At 43.4% G+C, this 24,430-nt stretch overlaps 1 protein-coding gene across 4 annotated transcripts in view; it reads left to right on the forward strand.

The window, feature by feature from the left end:
- Nucleotides 1-23,788, forward strand: part of LOC146337239 (protein FAM169B-like) — a 69,319-nt gene extending 45,531 nt beyond the window's left edge. For all 4 annotated transcript variants that reach the window (XM_084817402.1, XM_084817403.1, XM_084817404.1 and 1 more), the window contains 4 exons: nucleotides 2,946-3,128; nucleotides 6,729-6,857; nucleotides 11,899-11,957; nucleotides 13,730-23,788. In XM_084817402.1, coding sequence (XP_084673528.1) covers nucleotides 2,946-3,128; nucleotides 6,729-6,857; nucleotides 11,899-11,957; nucleotides 13,730-13,945 — 587 coding nt within the window. In that variant the 3' untranslated portion in view covers nucleotides 13,946-23,788. The remainder of the gene's footprint in view (nucleotides 1-2,945; nucleotides 3,129-6,728; nucleotides 6,858-11,898; nucleotides 11,958-13,729) is intronic.
- The last annotated feature ends 642 nt before the right edge of the window (nucleotides 23,789-24,430 follow it).

Consider the following 24,430-nt stretch of genomic DNA (forward strand, 5'->3'; position numbering starts at 1 on the left):
GGGGCTGGCTACAGGGAGCATAGAACTCCCCTGCTAAAACATTTTCACTGGCTTCCAGTCTGTTTCTGGGCACAATTGAAAGTGCTGGCCATGACCTATAAAGCCCTGTACGGCTCGAGTCCAGGTTATCTGAAAGACCATATACTCCCTTATGAGCCTGCTCGTGCCCTGAGTGTCAGGATTGATTCTGCGTGCAGGGAGATAGTTAGCAGCTCAGATTCAGAAGAGGAGCAGCCAGAACTGGGGGAGGCATTTTCACAAGCCAGTTCAGATATGGGTAGGTGTGCTTCTCAGGTTACCAACTCCCAGATGGCAGCGCCTGAAGCATCCTCCTTACCCCCGTCTGTGAGAAGCACCGAGCAGCAGGAGGAGGGGCTTGAGCACTGTGACCTAAGAGACGCCAGGCAGCGGCGCAGAGATCAGAGGGCAACGTCAGGGGCGGAACTCAGACGGTCGAACCGGTTAGCAAGGCGTGAGAGGCTACGCAGAGAAGCATCACACGAGGGGTGGGACCTCCCTCCCTAAGGTAGCCTAGCCAGATAGCCTTCCTTTCAAACTGTGGACAACTTTAGGTGACCCCATTTGAATCCACTGGAGGCATTCCTTTGTAGCCAGAAAGTCTTCAAGGATTTGCATCTGTAATGAACCTGTTATAATGAATTAAAGGCGTGAGGCTGAAGCCTCTCATTTTGTGTGTGAGTGCTTAAGGAAAGAGGGGCCGAAGGGATTTGTGACACTGAGGTCTTCAGGGGAGGGCTTTCTCGTGGTCCCACCACCATCACAGGCACGCCTGGTGGGAATATGGGAGAGGGCCTTCTTGGTGGCTGCCCCAAGGCTCTGGAACTCCCTTCCCAGGGAGGCAAGAGTGGCATCCTCCTTGGTATGTTTCCACAGGGAGGCAAAAACCTTTGTGTTCCGACAGGCCTTTGGGGATAGATAGTCAGGATCTGTGAGAATATGATGGGTTGATACTATGGTTTATATTGTTGTTGTTTTTTAAAAAAATGATTTTATACAATTTTAATATTATTAATGATTTAATTATATTTTTAACTTTTGTATATTTCTATTTATATGTTTAAACTGTACAAGTTTTTAATGTTGTAAAGCTGCCTTGAGATCTAGTATTGGGAAAAAGGCGGGATATAAATATAATAATAATAACAGTAACAATAACAATAACAACAACAATAATAATGTACTTAATATAGCAATATTGATCTCTTCTCGTTAGTTGGAGCTAGGCCTCAACACATACGCTCGCCATGGCGAGTGTGCGCTGTCCTCTGGCGAGCATGGCAAGTGGATCCCCTCTCCCCCTGCTGGCTTTTCCTGTTTTGTAGCAGAAAACGCGGAGGGTGGGGAGTGTTGAATGCTGCCTCCCAAAGGTGCATGGTGCACCTTTGGGCAGCAGCGCATGCTCCCCCACTGCCCTACCTGGACTTTCTCTCAGGAGGAACTGGGTGGGGCAGGAGCATGGGTGCTATTGCCTGAAGGCTCTCTGTGCTCATTTGGGAAGGTGCATGAGAATGTGGCCAAGAACGCACATGTCTCTCCCCCCACCCCCCGCTTTCCTCAGGATTTAGGGAATGAGGAAGGGAAGTGTCTGCTGAAGGTGCTTTCTCTGCTTCTGCACCTGCCGGATAGGTGGAGTTCCAATTGCCTGGCGGGCACAGAGGCAGAGAAAGCTGGCACACCTGTGCTGTCCCTCGCCAGTTCTTGTCTGGGTGTATTGTACAACTGAAGAATTGTATTGGGTTTTTTTTAGACCCTTGGTTCCCCAGAAGAGGCTGATAGATTTGAAAGAATCAATTAATAACTTGAGAACCATAGTTTTATATGCATGGGTTTTGGTCTCAAGTTCCAGATAAGCCAGGGACTCTTTCTTTCTTATGCCTCTCAGCTGTAGTTCCTCCTGTTTAAATGTGGGAATAAGAATGGCCTACTTAGGGCTGGCTCCAGCGGGTGGCACATCGGGGCAGTTGCTCGGACCTGGAGGCTAATCTGCTAATCTGGCGCTGCGTTCCGGCAAGCCCTGGCTTCATCACAACACGGATCGCATGGTCTTTACTTTCCCTAAGCCTTAACTAGGCCTGTGTAACTACGGAGTATGGAAAGGGTGCTATTTATTACATCACTGCAATTTGGAAGGAGACTTTTTAAAAGAAGAATTCACCATGTGTCTTGGCTTGCTTGCATCAGTCATCTGGCAGAGGACTCTTGGGTGTGCTCCTCGTTTGCTCACCCTCCACCTTTTGCTGGTGGTTACTTGCCTTGGAGTCCTCAGTATTCAGATGCCAGTCTTCCGGATTTGTGAAAGGGTAGATCTACTCTGTTCAGGGATGGCATCAAGGATAGGCATGGTTGGGCACCTGCAGGGCCCCCCTGGGACCTGCTTCTCCTCTTCACTATTTCAATGTGTCTGTTCACCCGCCTCTCACTCTAGCCCAGGCTACAGTGGTGCAGTGAAGGAGAGCAGTAGATGCCACTGCCGATTTGCTCATTGGCTCTCTGGCTGGCAAGCAGCATTGATGGGGAAGAGGAGGAGGAGCTGGTGACAATGCTGGTAGGAAGGTAGACTCACTGAGGGAGGGGGCCCAACTATGAGTGTCTTGGCCAAGGGCCCTCCAAAAACTGGAGCCAGCACTGGCTCTCATGACTATTTCTGGAGTGGTTTGCATTGGCTGAATTATTTCTACAGCACGTTTCAATGTACGAAGTAGTACCCCACTTATTCCCACAATAACCCTCCAAACTCGCATAGGGGTAAGATAACTTCTTGACCATCCAAAGGGCTCCATAGTTGAGTGGGCTATTTAAACCCAGGCTGCTAGCTTCCAAATCCAGCCTCCTGTCTAGAGCTCCATACTGATTTTAATAAACTCATTCATGAGCTCTGTTTAGAATTCAGTATAATTACAGGCAATTTTGTGTTCTGCTTCCAGGAAGCTTGTGTGATGGACACACCAGCCAAAGCTACTTGCTCCCAGTTTTGGATACAATGTTTGTCCGGAAAAAATTCAGAAGACGTGGACTTGGAATGAAAATGCTTCATGATTTTTGTCAGACCTTTGCCACTGAAGATGCCTTGGGACTCAGCTGTCCTGTTTCTGCTGACATGTACCAAGGTAAAGGAGTTGTTTTAGAAATACTAAGTTTAAAACAGGGATGTTGAACATCAGGCCCACAGGCCAAATTCAGCCCACCCCTCAGGGTTCCCCAAATGCTTCTGCCCCATAAACCGTTTAGTTTTAAACTAAAATAGGCTGGTATTTTGCCTCCACCAGTTTTTCCTTTGACCCCACCATCTACTGGAATGTGGCCCCCAAGAGTGCCTCCAAAATTGAATTTAGGCCCTCTGGCTGAAAGAGGTTTGATCCCCTTGTTTAAAAGATCATGAATGCTTACAAGTAATGGCCATAGCTCAGTGGCGGAGAGTATGCATCACATGTGGAAGGTCTCAGGTTCAATTCCTGGCATCTTCCGGTAGGGCTAGGAAAGAATCCTGCCTGAAACCCTGGAGAGCCACTGCCAGTCAGTGTCGGCAATACTGAGCTGGATAGGCCAGCGGTCTGACTCAGTATAAGGCAGCTCCCTAGGCTCTTAAAGGTATTGGCACAGGCTTCTTTGGCTGGACGAATCTGGTCAGGGCTGCCAAGTACAAATGCAGCGTTTTTCTTAGGTCACCAGCATTTCAGGGAATGCTGCATACCAGAGGCTGTGTACCCTCACTGCTGTTGACTGCCACAGGTAGCTATGCTTCACTCCTGCAGTTTCGAAATGTGTAGAAGGAAGGGGGAATCAGTTCTGTTGCTCAAAACCTTCAACTGAGCAGATATGGTGGGACAAGCATAGTGAGCAGATGTGCTGGGAATGAGCATGATGAAATAGAATTAGCAGTTAGGTTCAGATGTGGGATAATGAATGTCCTCACAAATGACGTTCTTTTGGTCAGCCTTCCCCAACCTTGGGCCCTCCAAAGGCATTAGACTGCAACTCCCATAATTCCCAGCCAGCATGGCATCTAGACGGCTCCAGGTTGGGGAAGGCTGCTTTAAGTGTATACATAAAAATGTAAACAGGTGAATGTGACAATTGTTGGAGAACTGAGTGGGCCATGGCTCCCTGTTGAGAATACATTTGATGCAGCCTTGTCAAGAAATCCACAAACAACTCTAGACAAAAATTCCTTGAATACATTATCCGCTCTTTGTCTAATTGAACTCCCCTTGATGAAATTTGTATTTTGTTGGCTGACTTTGCTATGGCTGCAAGTAAGTTAAGAGGTAGCTTTAATGAGCTTCCGCCATGCATTAAAAACATGGTTGTTCAGGCAGGCATTTGGGGTAGGCTAGGGTAATTTTAGAAATGTGATGTTTTTAATGTTGAATTTTATTGTATAAACTGTTTTTATTGTTGTACATCGCCCAGAGTGGCTGGGTGACCGGCCGGATGGGTGATTAATAAATTTAATAAAATTAATTAAATAATTTAATTAATATAACCAGCATCCCAGTGTGGGGCCTGTATAAAATTCGTTCTCCTTTACTTGTGTCAGCCTAGTATCCCGTCGGGGAGCTTTTGAGCCTTGTCAAGGTGATCCCGCATTTTTATACTCTCTTTATGCTTGTATTTCTGTTTACCAGTTTTACTGCATTTTATCTTACTATTTTTATGGTATTCCATCTTAGCTTATTTTTCTATTTGGGTTTTATTTTGTTTTAAATATATCAAATTGCAATGGCTTATCGCTTTTAGCAATAAAGATAATTCAATAAATCCACAAAAGTTGCTAACCCAGGAACATGTTTACTAACTGGACTGCCCACCCATATTTATGTAACTTATGTATGGCTTAAAAGACAGTGGCAGTGGGTGAGGGGTGGCTTCTTTGTTAAGCTTCATTGCCCAGTCACTTATATTTGTTATTTATTTATATGAAGTATTTTTATCCTGCTCTTCAGCCAGAAAGGCTCCTGGGTGGCTTATATATAATCAATAAAAACAAGACAGTTCCTGCTCGCAAGCTTACAGTGTAACAAGACACAACACAAAAGGAGGATGGAATGGGATGGGGAGAGAAGAGGAAAAAAAGCAAGAGGTTCTTCGGAAAGGTGGATGGAATTTATGCAATTTAGGAGCTGGGTTTGTTCCTGCGAAAGGCCTTTAGTGGCTTAGAGAGGTGGGGCCAGTGTTATGTCTGGTGTATTCTTAGCACAACACTTCAGGCGTTGTTCCGTTTTTCCAAGCGCAAATGGAATCTACCTTCCTTTGGAGGAACATTCCATAATTTCTTTAAGGCTGAGCGATAAAAACACAGAGGTTCTGTGTTTCCTTATCTAGTACCTTGACCCTTACTTAACATTTGTGCTTAAATTATGTTCCTTTCAAGGCTGCCACAACAAAGTAGATTGTGCATCAGGCCGCATGTATTTATGTCCTATCCAAAACATTAATTTTCTGGTGCAAAAGAGTCTAAAGAGCTGTCTTTAAAGTACTTCAGCTGACTGTGGCCGGTGGACCAAGCTTCAGAAATGTGCCACTTGGCACAAACTGAAAGAGAGGAATCTTGCAATGAAACTTGGATGACTGGAGGCTCTTAGTGTATGTTTAAGTGTGAAATAAATACATAAATAAGGTGGTGTTGGTTGTTCCCGGGCTTTAATCTCTATGGTGTTATCTTTAATCAAACCATTACAATCTTTCTTAACTTGTCCTTGTTGAAATCGGTGTGATGTGAGGCCAAGCCTATTGAGTGACTTCTCATTATAAACAGCTGTGCAGTGTCTACTTAGGCAAACCGTTAATTTTTTTTAAGGCCCCAGACACTGTTGTAAAAAAACCCCTCAGTGTTGAACGGAAGACATAAATCAGCTTTTTTTTTTTCTTTTTACAGGGTTCTTCACCGCTTTCCAAATGTTGTTATAGAACAAATTGTTATGCAAGCAACTTTAGAAGTCCCAGACAAATCTTCATCACACGATATTCTTCCAGGCTGCTACAAATACATTAATACATATAAAATAAAATGCTCACGTTGTTGTGTAAGGAACCCATTACATAAATAAAGTGGAAGATTCCCCACCCCTGCCCTGTAAATCCATGCCCAGGACCTGCCTGATTTGGTTATCTCTTGACCCTGCCTTGGTATTTTGCGCTTCTCAAGAGAAGGCAGAATTTCCTTAATTTACTTGATGTACAATCGTAAGTGCAGTTTTGAAATGTCTTTAGGATCTTCTCCTAGCAACTGCCCCATGCTAAGATCAGCACCATTAGGGCAAGACTTTGGGAGAGAAGTTTAAGACTCTTGAGAGGCGCCATAAATGCAGCAAGACTGGCTTACTATATTTTGAAGGAAGTGAAGTCATTCACGTGACCATTTAAAGAACTACCTCACCTCCCATAAACCAATGAGTCCAGAATCTAAAATGACCGATCTGCACCACTAGCTTGGATTCAGTAGCAGTTTGGAGGACTGTAGTAACGAGTGGGTTATCCATTCCTTATTTAAAGTGTTCAAGTCTCACAACCAACCTCATGCATTTTGCAAAATGTATTGTGGACACAGTGGGTTTAACGCAATAGCCTTTAATATATGCTGTTGTTTTTAACTTGTACGGTGCCTATAGTTACTGGAGGGAATCTTGAGAGAGTAGGCATTCTTGATAGCAAAGTCTGATTGCATCTCTACATGGTTTCATCTTGCACTGCTTGCCTTTTGTATTTAGTTTGTCAAAGATTCTTGGAGACCCATCCTGAGGAGCAGTCTCGACTGTGGGAAGCAGAGGCACCAGGGGACTGGAGCCAGCGTGCTAGTATCTGGCTAAAGATTCAGCTGGAACGAAATCTTCCAAAAAGTGAGTTGAACAGCAGTGATGACTACGCACTGTTGTATCCATTCACTGTAAGCTTAGCAGTCGAACGTGAAATGGAGGAGGGTCTTCTGGGTGGTGTTTAAGAGGTGTGCCAGCTTCTGGAAATTAGAAGCTGTTTTCTGTACCATAAGACCTCAATATTATGCTGTCCCCTGTTCAGGGCACTGATCTTGTCCAGAGCACAGATAATAAATTGACCCTGGCCTGGAATCACTGCCTCATCTAACTTGGGATCCTGATGTCCAGTTTCACCCCTTCACTCCTTGTTCCTGTGAGACTTTTCCTGATGCCATTGGGTCCAGAGCCCTGTAGTTATATGGGTAAGGGCGACACTAGACATAATACTACCTCTGCAATTAGCAATATCATCATCATCATCATCATTTGTTTAAGTAAAGAGCAGGGATGGAGAGCCTGATCTGAATTGGGCTTCCCATGCCTGCTGTTTACTCTAAAAGAAAAACAAACCAAAAGCAAAGTTGCTCGTTGCACGAATGGTATTGCGTGTCATTTGGCCCTAACAGAGGGACTGTGCCCAGTCCTTGAATTACAGGGAGACCAACAGGAGCTCTTCAGACCTGCAGGCTCCCTTACAGCACAATCCTATGTATCGCTACTCAGAAGCATGTCCCATTGAATCTAGTGGAGTTTACTCCCAGGTAGGCGTGCATAGGATTGCAGCCTTAGTAGTTTCTGTTTTTAGAAGGCTGCCCAGGGGCGGGAGAGGTAATATAGTTAAAACTGGGCGAGTCAGGGACAGGGTTGTGGATTTTATTAAGGGACCACCCATAATCAAGCATAGAATGTGCCAGTCTTTTTTATGATCTTTCTCGTCTCAAACTACAAACTAGGGGAGTAGCGTAGTCAGCACAGCTGGCACAAATAATGCGTCAGGGAGGGCTTTGGCCTCGAATCTTATGCAGACGTGTACTTCTTCCTTGTCACCATTACTTCCAGTATTTCCACTGTAGTGGTAAATGGCACAGCCAGCACTCTGGAAAACCTCTATCTGGATGTAGTCCCTATATCATTATCATCAGCCTCATCAGTTGCAGCTTCTGCATCATCATCACTATCATCACCATCATTAAATAAATAAATGCAGAGGCTGTATCAAGGCAGAATTTTTCTTTTTCTTTCCTGTTTTCAGCATGAGGGAGACAGTTCAGGTAATATATTTCAGCCCATTAGGCTTGTATTTCTGAAGTGGGCAGTTAATGGATCATCTCCCTCCACACTATGTTTCCTGCGATTTTTGAAGCAATTTCAGACCTGTATGCAGACACCGCACAGTGTCAAAAAGACAAGTGTGGGATGCCTTGTGCTTAATATGTTATTTTTTGGGGGGATCTAGATCCTGCTCGCTTATTTCATTTGTCTTCAGGCGGCTAACAGAATTGGTTGTAGTTAAAACAATAAAACAATCCAAAATTCTCGTGTCTTGCTGGAGGCAAGGCAGTATTTGCACCCAGCCACTCCAAAGGGACTAAAAATAATGTTGAGCAGGGCTGGATCTTACCTGGACATCTCTCCGAAGTTGTGTAGTGCAGTGAAAACATTACATTCTCCTTGTGGGATGGGACTCTGATGAGACCAGTGCTACAACTACTGTGATCAAAAACTCACAACTTGATTGAGGACCAAGTTATATTCTTTATGTCACGTTATAGGGACTCCAGTGTAAATGTTATGCCCCCCAAACCCTCCCCCATCTCTGCAAACTTAAATGTAGTTTTGCATGTTGCAGCTCTAGCTGCACCTAGTGTCAAACTTCTAGAATTACATGCTAGAAATAATATGGAGAGTGTTAGTCTTACAGTGCAATCCTAATCAAGTTTACTTAGAATAAGGCCCTCTGTACGGAATAAGGATTGCTCCCTGGTAAATGTGCATAGGATTGCAGCCTTATGCACAAGAATGGGCTAGCCTGGGGTTATGATCGACTGCTTATTCCATAATGCACAGCTATACAATGTTATACAATGGTTATACAATACAATAATACACAGTTAATATTACCTCTACTTTAAATTTCTTTCTGCTTGCAGAAAATAGAATTATTATTCCTTTTCATGCAATCCCAGTGAAAAAGGGTTACTACTATTCAGTGATGTGGGGTGGAGGAACATTTTCCACAGCTGTGTTTTTTCTGCGGAAGATCTGCTTTTTAGAAAAGCAGTTTTATAAAAGTAATTAGTCACATAATGAATAAATCAAGACAAGTGAAATTGAACGACTGGAATGGATAAAAAACCATTCAGAACTAAAATCAAAGTAGTAACTACCTTTTTTCAGATGACTATCCCTGGCAAGCACACATGCTAAAATAGTATCCTGGAGGCAGGCTAGCTGGAACCCTGAACAGGAGCATTCCTGTTAGGAAGTGAGGATATACAGTGACATTTTCTTCAAAGTCCAGTTTGTGCTATCGTATTTTTAAAATGCAGCAGCTTATCCTGGTGGCGGATTTATAGATATATTGGTAAATGGTGTGAAGTAGGGCCAGTCACTGTTCCCTTCCCTCCCCACCGCTCAGCCCAGTCAGCACTGGAGCTGTGTTTCCCAGCATCTTTTTTCCCTCCAGGAATGTCTCAGGAGATGGCCCTACATCACCACGTAGAGTTGTTCTCAGGGGCACTAGCAATTAGTTTTCCAAATTAAACTTTAGCTGCTACTTGGAACAGCAGAATAGGTTCTTTAAAGATGTTAAAGATTGTATATTATATTCTTATTATGTTCTATATTGTGTTGTAATCTTTGTGAATGCCGAGAGAGCTTTCGCTACTGGGCAGTATAAATATGAAATGAATCTCTGAATGCATTTATTTTGAAAAGCACCTGGAGATTAACCTGACCCTCTTAATTTACAGCAGAGAGCACTTTAGCTGTTGCCAAGCAAGTGTAGATAGGATCAGTTTGTGAATATAATGGCCTTTTGAGATAAATGTAATGTTTATTTTAAGGGGTTCATTTATTTTGACTTATTTTAAGCAGGTATTTGCTGCTTTTCTACTTCAAAAACAAATATCCAAAGTGAGCTACAGTAAAAACATCAACCAGCTACAATATCAATCCAATTAAAAGTAATAAAGATATGAAACAAAGAAGTGGGACTGGCTCCTGTAGTACTCTTGTTCATGGTTCTTTCTTTCGTGTTCTTTTTTTCAGTGTTTTTAAAATAAATATATGTGCATGGATTTGTACAAATCAATAGCAATTTATCCACATGAAATGCATATATATGAAAATACAAGCAATTATACATAATTGCAATTATATATAAGCTTCAACAAAAATGGATCAGATATCCAAATAAGTATCCATTTGAAGGTGGTGTCCAAATGCCATTCACTTAAATACTGAAAGCATTGTAAGGTCCTCAATCCATTGCATTATAGGAGATGAGTGTTTATCCTTCCAATGCTGTAATATCAGTCTTTTAGCTATCAGAAGGGTGTGGAGAACCCATTTACACTGACCATTCATTAATTTTCATGAAGCAGGTAAATAATTTAAAAGAGTGCGTACATCAGCAAATATTAAAGACTGTTCCAGTACAAAGTTTATCCATATAATAACCTCCTCCCCCAAAGATGCAATTACTGGAGATTGCCAAAACATATATTTAAAAGAAGCATTAGCTGTATTGCATTTAGCCGAATTAATCAATCCTTTATTAAAGAGACATTGTAGGGTCCAGTAGTCCCGAAACAAAAGTTTTTGCTGAACAAGATGCAGCCTAAGATACACAGATGTGACAGGTAGATGCAAAAGCGGCAGTCCAGTGATTAGACAAAATGGGACAATCGAATTCCCTATTCCATTCCTGCTTAAAACCCTGTATATCATATTTATTCACCAATAACAAGTATTTATAGACATGGATCGTGGGTCACTTTGCCCGACCAGCCTCAGTAAGTGCTTCCAAACCTGTTCACGGTCCTAGCCAGCCAGCCATGACCACTTCCACAGTCTTCTGCTCCATTCCCCTTCTTCCGGTTTTCTGTACCTCCCCCCCCCCCCCCCAACAGACAGTCAGCATTCTGTAGTCACTGAGATTGCTCAGTCTTTGGGCTGTTTTCTCCCTTCTTTCTTGCCTTAGGCTTTTCTGCAAACCTTGGGGTCCCCCTGAGCCCGCTGTGCATGGCTGTTGCAGTTTTGGCTACATAAGGATCGCCACTCAGCCTCCCCGCCCCCGAATATTGCTAACAGAGGAAGTGATAAACATAAGTAGCAGTCAATAAAAACAACCAGAAAATGGCGTAAAAACAGCAGAAGCACAGTTCGGGTATTATCTTAGAAAATAAAAAAAGACATAACTTAGGAACACAGGAAGCTGCCTTATACCGAGTCAGACCATTGGCCTACCTAGCTCAATATTGTCTAAATTGACTGACAGGGCTTTAGGCAAGGGGCTTTGGACAAGGGTCTTTCCCAGCCCTACCTGGAGATGCCAGGGATTGAACCTGGGATCTTTTGCATGCAAGCCATGTGCCCTTCCACTGAGCTCCAGCCCTTCCCCAACCTAACATCTTAAGACAACCATGTTGATCTTAAATGAATCTCTCTGGGGAGGGTATTGCTCCCTCTCCCGCCAGTCATCACCCACCTTGCCTGAAGACATAGGCAAGCAGAGAAAGACTTTTGAGGCAGATCTTAAAGATCAGGAAGGTTCCTATGGGCGAAGGTAGTCATCTGCGTCACCCAGCTCCAAGCCATTTGGGGCTTTAAAGGTCAAAGCTAGCTCCGTGAATGGTGTCCTTTTCCCACTCAATACATTTGCTTTAAAGCTGCAATAAATTGCTTGAAAGGTGCTTAACTGAGAATGTTTAACTTATTGGCAGTCCTACATGTAACAAAATGGCTGGATCATCAGAACTGGGTGATGGGATAGGATTGTCATTGCATGTGAGCAGCATGCAGTGTGTCTTTTAAAAAAATAAAATACCCATTGCCATGGAAGAGCTACTGACATTCTTTCATTTATGATTTTTCTCTTGGGAAATGTATTATACTACTCTAGAGGTGAATTTGAGCTGCCAAGTGGAGAATATTCAAGGTGATGAAGAGGAGATGAATAAGGTACACAGATGCATTAGTCGCTTTATAATCTCATTTTCCCTAACCACGGTGGTCCTGATTATTTGAGCAGGAGGTCTGAACAGAGAAAGTTGTTGCCAACCATCAGAGCGGATTTGTATGACTAATTAGTAAAAACTTGGGTGATTAAGGACAGTTATAATTGGACTATTATAATTAAAAACCTGTGTTTTTTTTTTATTGAGACACATGAACAATAGGTGAATATTGATCATGGTTCTGTGAAGTACCATGATGCTGATTTTCCTCCACTATTAATTAAATGCTAGGACTCTGTTTGTGGTTTGCATAGCACTTTCAGAGCAAAGGAAGAGACTGTCTGTATTCCTGCAGTGCTTTGCTTGATGGCAAAGGAAGTTCTCTATCAAGGAACCTTGGGAGCTGTAATTCTCTGCAGAAGCCAGGAGTCTCTAGCAAATGATTATTAGATCTCTAAACTGCAGCTGTCACTTGCATCCCTTTCTATTTTACCATCCCATTCTCTAAGGGCATATAATAGCAGTCATTTCAAAGTGAGCTCCTATTGTTTTACCTGTGTAGGATAAAATCTAAAAGATACAGCGTGAGATACAGTTTTCATGTAATAGACTCAGTACGCCTTGACATAGGTATGATAACTTTGTTACCTGAGTGTGGGGGGTACCTATGGTTTGAGCCATGTACCTATAGCAGGGTGAAGAACTGTATAAAAGTGGAGGGCCCATTTGTGCCCCACTGTGCCCTCTGCAGATGCTTTTAGTGTGCATGGCCATGCCTGCTGACATCAGCATCCACACTCCTGGGCCTTTCCATGCTGGGAGAGGAAGGGAGTTTCTCAGAGAACAGGCACAGAGAAAGTAGCTCAGCTGGCATTGGAAGAAGTGATTTCTTCCAGCGCTGGCTGAGTTGGGTGCCTCCTTCGCATGCCTGGGGTGGTGAGAGACATGTGAAGGATACTCAGCCAGTGCTGGGAAGGGCTGCTCCTCCCAGAGACATCTGAGTTGGGCACCTCCACACATCTCTTGCTGTCCCTATCAGGCTGCTCCTCCCAGAGCTGGTTGCATCCATGGGGGTGCTGCACGCTGTGGGAAGCCGCTCCCCTGCAGCCCACCTGCATCCCTGTTGAATGGAGATAACAGTGGGGATTCTTCCGGGGGCGGGGCTTAGAGGCAAAGCCCCACCCCTGCAGGAACCCAAGGAAGCCCTGCAGGCTGGAGGTTCCCCACATCTGAATGCACACACAGCCCAACATAGCTCCCTTTTGCTAGCCATAGGTCAGGCAGTTGAGGCTGGTGGCTCCGATGTCAGTGGGGTGGTGAGTCCACTCTGGGTTTCAGCCAGAACTCTAGCTGTCTTCTGACTGGTTCTGGCTGAAACTTGGAGTGGCTTCACCACCCACCTGACATTGGACCCACCAGCTTCGACTGCCTGACCTACAGCTAGCAAAATCTTGGGCTGCGTGTGCATTCAGGCTTCAGATGTCCTGGCAACCTCTCATTCTCTGCTGTGTTTATTATTTATGTGTCTAGAGGAATGGTATCCCACCTTTTCTCCATGACTGAACTCAAGGTGGCATACATGGAATTCCCAAGTGGTCTCCCATAAAGGCACAGACCAGATCCAAACCTGCTTAGCTTTAGCATGGTGGCTTTGTCCTGTGCCCTCAGACCATGGACTGGGTTGTTCAAAGTGTGTAAACTGGCCACAAACCGGAAATTCTTCATCAGGACTATGCACTATCTGTAATGTAGGGATTTGCGTCTGTTTTATTTCAGAGAGTTGGCCACGTTCCTGATACTAAGGCATCACCAGATGAATCAGAGGTATTACATGATGACCCAGCTGAGGCTTTTGACCTATGGCCTCATGGCGAAGAACATGGTGTTCAACATAAAGCTGAAGAACAGCAACATAGGGAATCAAAGAAAAGAGCCAGCAGAGAGGAACCAGCTGAAGGCAGAGTTCCTAAGCATGTTAGAGCAATGTCCTAACTCTAGGGCATAAGAGTAGCAAAACAAGACCCAGATGTGAACTGATATGGCATAAGAGCTTTGACTATTGAACAGCAAGCTAGAATGTCCCTGGTTCAAATCTTCCCACAGCCATTGTCTCACTGAGATGGTCTCTTCTCTTCTCTCAGCCTTGCGTCTGTAGTGTGGGCATCATAACAATGGTGTGCTTTACAAGCCTGGTGTAAGAATGAGAAATGTGAAGGCCTGGGGAAAAAAACGGGAAAAATTAGGAAAAAACAGGTTTTTTTTCTGTTTTTATCCGAGGACTGTTTTTGTTTTTTCCCCCAAAATTGGAAAAATTGAACAGCTTTGGATTATGAAACATTTTCTTTTAGAATTTAGCACAACGTATTACCAAGCCACCCCCCAGTGATTTCTAAAAATGATGTAAAAAGAAGACTTATAGAAACACTAGAGATGTAAAATGTCTGGAAAAAATGAAGCCATGGGGAAAAAAAATTTTTTATAAGACTCTCAGCATAGTTATTTCTTCCATTTCTTATTAAAATTATTGATCCAATGTATCTTTTACTGATAGACATTTTGGGATGCTCCAAGTCATGCTCAATTTCCCAACATGTGAATAAAGTCACCATATCATAATATGGAAGAAAATGTACATTCTTGACAGTTTGGGTTTTGTTCTACAGGTCCTGTGTTTCTGGACTTGTCTTCCCCTGCCTCCAGTTCTTCTTGCTTCTGGCTTCTAGGATGATTCAGATGTTTCAGGGATTACTTGCAGAAGTTCCCTCTGGTCAGACATAAACTAGGAACCTAAAATATGTTAAGTATAACTTGGTTTGCTCATACAATTAATCATGTTTGAGTCCCCTGGACTGCAAGGAGGACAAATCAGTCAGTCCTAAAGGAAATCAACCCTGAGTGCTCATTGGAAGGACAGATACTGAAGCTGAAGCTCAAATATTTTGGCCACCTAATGCGAAGAGAAAACTCCCTGGAAAAGACCCTGATGCTGGGAAAGACTGAAGGCAAAAGGAGGAGGGGACGGCAGAGGATGAGATGGCTAGATAGCATCACTGATGCAATGAATATGGACTTGAGCACGCTCCGGGAAAGAGCGGAGGACAGGAAGGCCTGGCGTGCTATGGTCCATGGGGTCACGAAGAGTCGGACACGACTGAACAACAACAACAAATATTACATTTTAAAAGTATAGTTTATTCAGACAATGATTACAAATTTACTGAGTTCACTTTTTAAAGTGTTCAAATATAATGATAATTTTATGAGCAAACCAAGTTATACATAATGTAATTTTAGGAACATACAGACTGCTTTATGTTTCTAAAGCAGCCTTGCTCAACCTGGCGCCCTACAGATGTTTTAGACTATGACTGCCAGCATTCCTGACCATTGGCCATCCTGCCTGGGGCTGATGGGAGCTGAAGTCCAAAATATCTGGAGGGCACCAGGTTGGGCAAGGCTATCCTAAAGCAACAGAGTGACTTTAGATCTGCAAAGAGTGCTTAAAAATAAGTATTGCTTATTTTTCAATTTCCCCCCAATTTTCCATTTCCCCCCCCAAAAAACAGGAAAAAAGGGTTTTTTTTCCCCCATGGCTTACACATTTCTGGACATTTTACATCACTAGTAAAAAATACTGAGCACTTTGGACACTTCATATGATGTACACTATAGCACTTTGCTATAGATATGCCCCCTGCTTCTTCTGAGAATGATGGTCACGATGATTCATAAAATAAACTGTTACTGTCAAACATGCTTGTAAATGAAGTTCTCTTCCTCTGTTCCTGTGAAATTCTAGAGGACAGATTATTTGTCTTTCTGGATATTTTAAATCATAGAATCATAGAGTTGGAAGGACTCTTGGAGATCACTGCCCAACCCGTTGCTCAATGGAGGCTGTGCAATGCAGGATGCAGCTGCAGCATCCTTGAGAGATGGCCATCCAGTATCAGCTGAAATACCTCTGGCAAAGGAGAACCCACCACCTCTGTGGAACACCCTCACTGTTAGCAGGTTTCTCCTAATGTTTAGCTGAAATCTTCCTTCCCTGAAATTTGCAACCAGTGGTTGCTGCCCCATGGAGCAACAGAGAACAACTTGTGCATGACAACCCTTCAGATATTTGAACGCTGCTATCTTGTCTCCCTGCAGTCTTCTCCAGGCTAAACATACCTAGCTCTGTCAACCATTCCTCACAGGACTTGGTTTCCAGGCCCCTCACCATCTTGGTCACACTTCTCTGGACATGTTCCAGTTTGTCAATGCCCATCTTAAAATGTGGTACCCAGAACCGGACATAGTATTCTGCTGTGGCCTGACTAATGCAGAATAGAGTGGAATTATTGCTTCCTGTGACCTGGAATATCTTCTTTTGCTAATTATCCTTTTAACTTCCAAAAGCATTCAGTAAGAACATAAGAAGAGTCATGCTGGATTAGACCAAAGGCCTGTCTAGTTCAGCATGCTGTTCACACAGCGGCCAATTAGATGGCTATGGAAAGCCCACAAGTCGGACATGAGTGCAAATAGTACCTTGCTACCTGTGTTCCCCAGCAAGTGGTATTGAGAGGCATACTGCTGGTAATATATAGCCAGCATGATTAGAAGCCATGGATAGCCTTATCATCTATGAAGTTGTCTAACCCCCTTTTAAAGCCATCCAAATTGGTGGCCGTCACTGCATCTTATGGCAATGAATTCCTTCTCAGTATTTTATAATAGATGGCCCTCTCTCCCCAGTTTCTAGTATTATGAGCGAGGGAGAAAACATTCTCCCTATCCATTTTCTCCACACCATGCATAACTTTGTTTGTACACCTCCATATTGTCCCCTTTTATTCGCTGTTTTTTCTAAGCTAAACATCCCCAACTGTAACCTTAGGGGAGTTGCTCCATCCTCTTGATCATTTCGGTTGCCCTTTTCTAAACCTTTACAGCTCTACAATATCCTCTTTGAGGTGCAGTGACTAGAACTGTACACAGTATTTCAAGTGTGGTTGCACCATTAGGCAGTTTTTATTTTTTATTCCTTTCCTAATGATCCCAGCATGGACTTTGCCTGTTTCACAGCCAGTGCAAACTGCATCAAGGTTTTCATCGATCTATCTACCACAACTCCAGAATCCCTTTCCTAGTCAGTCACTGCCTGCTCAGATTCCATCAGCATATATGTGAAGTTGGGACTTTTTGCCCCAATGCACATCACTTTACAGTCACTTTCACTGAACTCAACTTGCCATTTTGATGCCCATCGCCCCAGTTTGGAGAGAGCCCTTTGGAGCTCTTCACTGTTCGTTTTTCTTTAAACACTTAATAATTGGGTGTTGTCAGGAAACATGGCCACCTCACTTCAGATCATTCATGAAAAAGTTAAAAAGCAATTAGAGTCCCAGTTAGAGATGTATGGATTTTGTTAAATCTGTTCTGTTTGTATTTCACAGATTGTCAGGTGTCTTTTGTTCCATCATCCGTTCATTGATGGAATCAGTTTTTTTTTAAAGCAGAATTTCATTCCACTTGAGTGAATACGCATTAGCACTAATGCGAATTAGCGCTACTGCACATTGTCTGATGTAGATGAGGGCATTTGTGCAAGTGTGCCTTAGTGCTAATGGGCATTAGTGCAAATCGTCTCCTTCCTAAAGTGAGAACTGGTCTGCAAGTTTGTGGAACCTGCATGACTCGGAAGAAGCCAGTTTGCTGTGGAATCTGCAGGTTGTATTCATAGAAATTCAAACTCATTTTAATCCGTTGTGGATTTCTCTGACATCCCTCGTCTCAATACAGATTCTTGGAGATCCCTCCATTGTAAGAACTGACCATGTGTTCCTACTCTCTGCTTTTTATTCTTTAACCATTTACTGATCCATAAGAGAACCTCTCCTCTTATCCCATGGCTGCTATGTTTGCTCAGAAGTCTTTGGTGAGGAACGTTGTCAAAGTCCAAGTACATTATGTGTACTTATATAGACATAATTATGTCTACTATATCACGCCTATCTACATGCTTGTTGACGTTCTCAAAAAACTCTACAAAGTTACTGAGATGGGACTTGCATTTGTAGAGGCCATGTTGATTCTTTTTCAGGAAAGCTTGCCCTTCTATATACCTGATAATGTTCAGGGCATTTAGTAGTAGATGAACCTAGTTTATTCCTTTCTTCATACACAGTTGTAATGGATTCTGTGCTAAACATAAAGTTGTAACTGGAAGTGGGGAATCACACTGGTATATAAAGATTTTTGTAAGCATTCTATGTTCTGAAAGAAAAAGCATGTGGCATTATTTAGAATGGGACAGACTGCTTTGTCCCCCCTTTGAAACATCTGAACTGAATTTGCGGTTGTCATTCCAGTGCCAGGATTATTAATATTATTGCGAGCTGGGTGGGTTTCTATGTCTTGGTCCTGCATTGTCAGTGCCTGCTTGTCCTTTTTGGGGTGATTCAGCTATCAGGAGCAGGGCCTTCTCTGTAGTGGTCCCAGGATTATGGAGTACTTTCCCTTGGGAGGCCCATTTATCATCTCCTCTTGCTTTTTTTTTTTTTTTTTGAAAGCAAGTGAAATCATTCGACCACAGTTTCAGGAGCTGCATATTTATTTATTTATTTCTGTGTTTTGCAAGTGGTGGTATCTGTATGTTCGTTTTTGTGTGTGTGTGAGTGTGTGTTGAAGCTGGTTTTCAGTTTCAGTTGCTATTTCATTATGTAAGCTATTTTGAGAACTTCAGTATGCAAGCAGAATGTAAATACTGTAAATAAAGAAATAAGTATGGCATTCCTTTTCTTGCCTCAAGGAGAGTTATGCCTCTTCTAAATTTTGAAATGTTTCCACTGATCTGTCTGCAGTTGAGATCTCTATGCTACGCTTGTTCATGTTGCATGAGTTTCATTTTGTGTATGTTTGCATTAATGTTATGCTTTGAAATGTCTTTTTTAGGAAAAGGAGGAGTCATTTGGTGTTACACTGATCTGTTTGCAGGTGATTTCTATATGCTACTTTGGTCCGTCTTGCATGATGTTCATTTGTGTGTGTATGTGTATGTGGTTATGTTTTCCTGCCACCACAAGATGGTGCCACCACACAGCTTAACAACGGCAGCAGTGCCTTAGAGATTGGAGTGCAAAAGGTTCAAGCATGCACTTTATTATCTCTCCAAAAAAATTAAGAAAAATATAAGGAAAGCTTGTCTCTGATATTTACTAATCACATTCAGTTAACTTCCACGAGGCTTTGACTACCAAAGGGCTTGTACTTTGGGAACTTAAGGTGAAATTGCAGATGTGTCCTGCATTCAAAATGCGTGGAAGTGATGTACAGACAGAAAACAGGCTAAAGGGCTTTCATGCCAGCTATCTACACAGATTTCTGAGATCTCCCAACCACAGGTGTTCAGTTTTTACATTTTTATTATTTACTTTAGGTTTCCTTGCAGGGTATTAATTTGAGGACCCCCCCCCCAAAAAAAACCCCTGGCTTTCAGTGCCACAACCCGCAAAATGGGGACATGTGTGCATTAGCAATAGAGATGTCACCAAGTTTTGCATTTCCTGGTCCAGAATTCTAACACTCACCTCAAATGCACAGGTCCCTCCGGGACCTTAACAATCTCCTTGGGGCTGTTTGCTTAGCTTGCTTGAGCTAAATTTTTAGCATCCAAGAGTTGCAGAAAAAAATGAAATTTTACGCCAAACTAATACAGTGCAACCAAGACCATGATTCAATTATGAACTCTTGGGAATGAAAAGAAAACTATGAGAGATTTCCAAGAGTTCTCTAAAAGTCCTTTAAAGTCCTTCCTTTAAATGGAAGTCCTTTAACAGAACTTTAGACAAGTTTTCATCTTCTGCCATGGCTTTTCCAGATGCTAGTGCTCATATTTTAACGGGATATCCCTAACATGGATCCTTAGCATAACACGTACTCCTGTATGTCTGAGAGAATCACATTCAATAGCAGAGAAAGAAGAAATTAGCTTCATTTTTATACTTGGGGACTAAAGACACAATCCTATGCATGTTTAGATGAGAACAAGGCCTTCAACTCCCAGCACGTCCCAGCCAGCCATGGCTGGCTGGGACATGCAGGGAGTTGTAGGCCTTTTTTCTGTCTAAACATGCATGGGTAAAAGGTGTCCCCAACCAGTCATGTCCGACTCTAGCATGGGACTGAAGCCTAAAAGAGTAAAAATAGAAGGTGTAGAGGGTTAGTAACTAGATATGCAGCCTTCATTCATTCATTCATTCATTCATTTATGGCAATAATATAATGTGTTCTTTCAATATGAAATATTCAGATCAGTTTACAAAAACAATATGGATTAAGTTGCAAAATTAAACTAAATATGAAAGAGTAAAAGAAATCAAATGTGATAGCAGCAAAATAAAACAAAAGGGAGCATTTAACTGAAATCTATTCTCAAACGACCGATTGGAATGGAAAGGCCTTCAACCAAAGTCAGAAACGAGCGCAAGCAATGGGTGGCCTTCCAAGGGAGATTGTTCTGTGGTTCTAAGGCATCAATGGAGAAAACTCTCTTCTACGTAGAAGAGAAACTAGCCTTGGAAAGGACCATAGCTCAGTTGCACAGCACATGCTTCACGTGTCCCAGGTTCAATCCCTGTCTGAAACTCTGGAGAGCTGCTCCCACTCCGTTGTAAGCAATACTGAAATAAATGGACCAATGGGCTGACTTAGAATAAGACTGTTTCCTTTTTTATTTCTTTATTACATTTACATACCACCTTTCTTCCAAGGAGCCCAAGGTGGTATACATGTTCCTCCTCCTCTCCATTTTATCCTCACAACAGCCCTGTGAGGTAGATTAGGCTGAGAGTCAGTGATGGGCCCAAGGTCACCCAGTGAGCTTCACGGCTGAGTAGGGACTAGAACCCAGGTCTCCGGAGTCCCAGCCCAACTCTTTAACCACTACACCACAGTGGCTCTATAAAGATAACTGGAATAAATGTCCCATTTGTCTTATGGGAAGGCTGGTTTGCTGACCTTGGCAGCAGACATCTCATTCTGCTGAAAGATCCCATCATGTATTTCTTCAGAGGGAGGACCAGTTCAACTGATTTTCCTTGTGCATCTTTTGGGAGGCTGAATGTTCATCTGCTTGTTTACCCATTGTATGATGATGATGTTTCTTTATATAGTGCTGTGGAATGTTCAGAACACTTCACAAGCATGATTTTGTTGTAATCCTTACAATAGCCTTGAACTTCCTCCCAGTGCTGGCCAAGTCCCTGGCTTTGTGCAGTGTGGGCCATTCCCATGGGAGCCAAGCCCCACCCCCAGGAGGAAACCAAGGAGGCTCCGCAGGCCACATGCAGAACCTCCATGGGCCACATTAGGCCCACGGGCAAGATGTTCTCCATCCCTGTTGTAGACAATACTGAGCTACATGGATCAATGGTCTTAACTTGTTATAAGGCATCTGCCTAATCACCTGAATTGTCTCCACTGACCCAGAATTGAAATAATTACAGTATGAATTTAATGTTGACCATATATCAGATGCATTACCCCCCCCCTTTTTTTTTTGCCAGAAGGTTGCAAACCTCACTGGCTACACCTCTCACCCTTCTGTAAACAGCAACAAATCCTCCGACAGCCCATAAGGCTTCTCAGTCAGCCTTCAAAATGTTGCATTTGACTGACCAGGAAAACCTTGCTTTCCTCTAGCTGCTGCGATTGTCTTTGATGCCTCAACCACGAAGGCCAGGCCATGCTAAATACCATCTTAAATACCCTTCTGATGTCTACAGGGAGAGGGATTCCTTCCTGACCTTTTCTCTTGCTGCTTGGCTGTATTTTGTTCGGCATTTTTCTGATACTCCCCTCCCCATCATTTCATGGCCCTGCAGGAGGTTGAACTCACAGATGCACCTTGTGGCAAAGGGCTTTGGCTCCCCTCCAAGCAAAGCATTAAAATAAAGATATTTGTGCTTCTGACACCGGTCCCGCCAGGACAATGCATGGCTTGCAGTCCCACAGATCCCCCCAACCCGTGATATTGGCATAGTTAGAATAAAAGAAGCATTTCAAATGGGCTTGCAGCAGATGGGCTTGGAAGGCAGCACAAGAAAATAAAGAGCTTGGAGGAAAAAAGGAGATTGAGCCAGCCCTGGAATCTGGAGATGGTTTGAGATTCCAGAGAACCCTCTCTCCATATTGTGCAATTTGGGACAGGGGTCGATAGCTTCAGATTCAATCTTGGTTAAGCAATTCAACCAAAAAGTTTCAAAAGCAAAAAAGGATACGCCATGCAGAATTTCTAAATGGTAAATTAGCCAGTCTAAATAATCCTGTTAGGAGGAGGCTTTATCTTTTAAGGGGAGGGGGGTTAGCTGCCCCCTACTTTTTGCAGAGGTAGTTTAAAGCTTGGGAGGGGATTATAGTCTCCATACAGGGAGGTTTATGGACATGTCATGCATCTGTATTTTCCAAAGGCAGCGTGGAACTAATGCTGTTAACATCAGGTCAGTCTATCTAAACAGAGGGCAAGGATGCCAGCCAGCCTCTTGTTTCGAGCAGGTCAGAAACCTTTAACATCCGACAAGAAGGAGCCATTGATTTACCAAATGTGTCATCGTGTATTTTGCTGCAGTTGAGCTTCAGGCAAAATAATACAAAATTATTATTAATAATAGTAATGGTGATGATGCACAACTACACAAGTTAGGAAGCATTTTTCTCCCAGCCATTTTTCTCTTGTTATGTTACTATCTTGATGTCTTCCGAGCATCCAATAGAACACGGAAATAACTTTTTCAATGGTGCTGTGATTGATGGCAATAAAGGACCTTCCTGGAACTCCGGCTGTGATACATACATATTCAGCAACTGCACGGCAAACGTGTAAGAAGACAGCCATCAGTTATCGTGAACTGGCATACATTATGAACATAGAAACCTGCCTTATATGGAGTCAGACCATGGCCCATTTAGCCCAGTACTGAACCGGGGACCTTTTGTGTGCAAAGCATATGCCAGTAAGCCCAGCAGGCCTCATCCTCAAGCAGCTGCTGGGACCTCACTACCCTGGCTTGGCTCACTACTGATGACTTCTCGTTAAAAAAATACACATGTTCCTACCAGCTCCAAGCAACGGTCATTTCCAAGCAACGGTCACCACTACCACCACCTTAGAAGGTGAGCTAATTTCCAGGGCATTCTGGGAGAAAAATGGGTGCTGCCACAAAAACACGGAAGCATGGAAGTTGACTCAATGTCTGAGACTTTGCAAGGGGAGCCATCGCCCCCACCATGATAAGCGCCCCAGTGTTGACCATGAACTGTAGGCCCCCCCCCCACACACACTGGACAAGCCTTTGCCAAGCAGTGCAGCCTCTTCACCAAAGAGGTTGTGCTACTATATATCAAGATGTTTCTATTTGGAATCATGCCTATTTCCAGGAATTTACTAGGTGGCCTTGACCCTCTAGACCACCCTTCTCCAACCTGATGCCCTCTAGATGTTTTGGACATCAACTTCCACCAGCCCTAGCCAGCATAGTCAATGATCAGGTAGGCTGGGAGTTGTCGTCCCATTCATCTGGAGGGCACCAGGCTGGGAAAGACTGCTCTAGACATCATTGGATACAACTCCCATCACCCCTAGCCAGCATGGCCTATGGGCAGGGATGATGAGAGCTGTAGTCCAACCTCTGGAGGACCAAGGTTCCCTTCCACTGTCTTGGGCAAACCACACACGGCCTCAGTCACATGCAATATGGGGCTATTAATTTACTTCATTCCCTCCCCCCCGTTCTTTCTCCAAAGATCTCAGGGAAGCGATTATGGTGTGTGTGCGTGTGTGTTTCCACCATTTTTATCCCCGTAACAAACCTGTGAGGTAGGTCAATTAAGCTGAGATGGTGACTGGCTGAAGGTCAGCTAGGGAGCTTCTTGGCCAAGAGAAGATTTGAACCTGGGTGTCCCTGGTCCTAATTGGTTACTCTGGCCACCACATCATGTCACCTATGTACACCAGTTGCTGGGGAACACAGATAGAAGGGTGCTGTTGCACTCGTGTCCTGCTTGTGGGTTTCCTGTGGGCAGCTGGTTGGCCACTGTGTGAACAGAATGCTGGACTAGGTGGACCCTTGGTCTGATCCAGCAGGGCTCTTCTTATGCTGGCTCTCGACTGATTTACCTTACAACAGTGCTGTCGAATCTCTTTCAACTCTGAGGGCTGGATTCTGTTTCTCTCAGGGGACACATTCCATGGATAGGTGGGGCCAAAAAAGCAGAAATACCAGCATATTTTGACTTAAAGCTCTCACTGCTAGCAACTAGAATGGGGTGGGGGAAACCACATATGCTCTACCACTGAGCTATGGCCTGTCGCCATTTTTGCTAATACCACATTACTAGATGTTGATGAATTCATCTGTGTTATATTAATATTGTTTCTTGAGAGTATGTAGATGATCATCCTTACCCCTATGGTTTGCAATGCCACATGCCTCA

This window comes from Heloderma suspectum, chromosome 11, assembly GCF_057233095.1.
Source record: "Heloderma suspectum isolate Gila_16-S chromosome 11, 16-S_ref, whole genome shotgun sequence".
Classification (NCBI taxonomy): Eukaryota; Metazoa; Chordata; class Lepidosauria; order Squamata; family Helodermatidae; genus Heloderma; species Heloderma suspectum.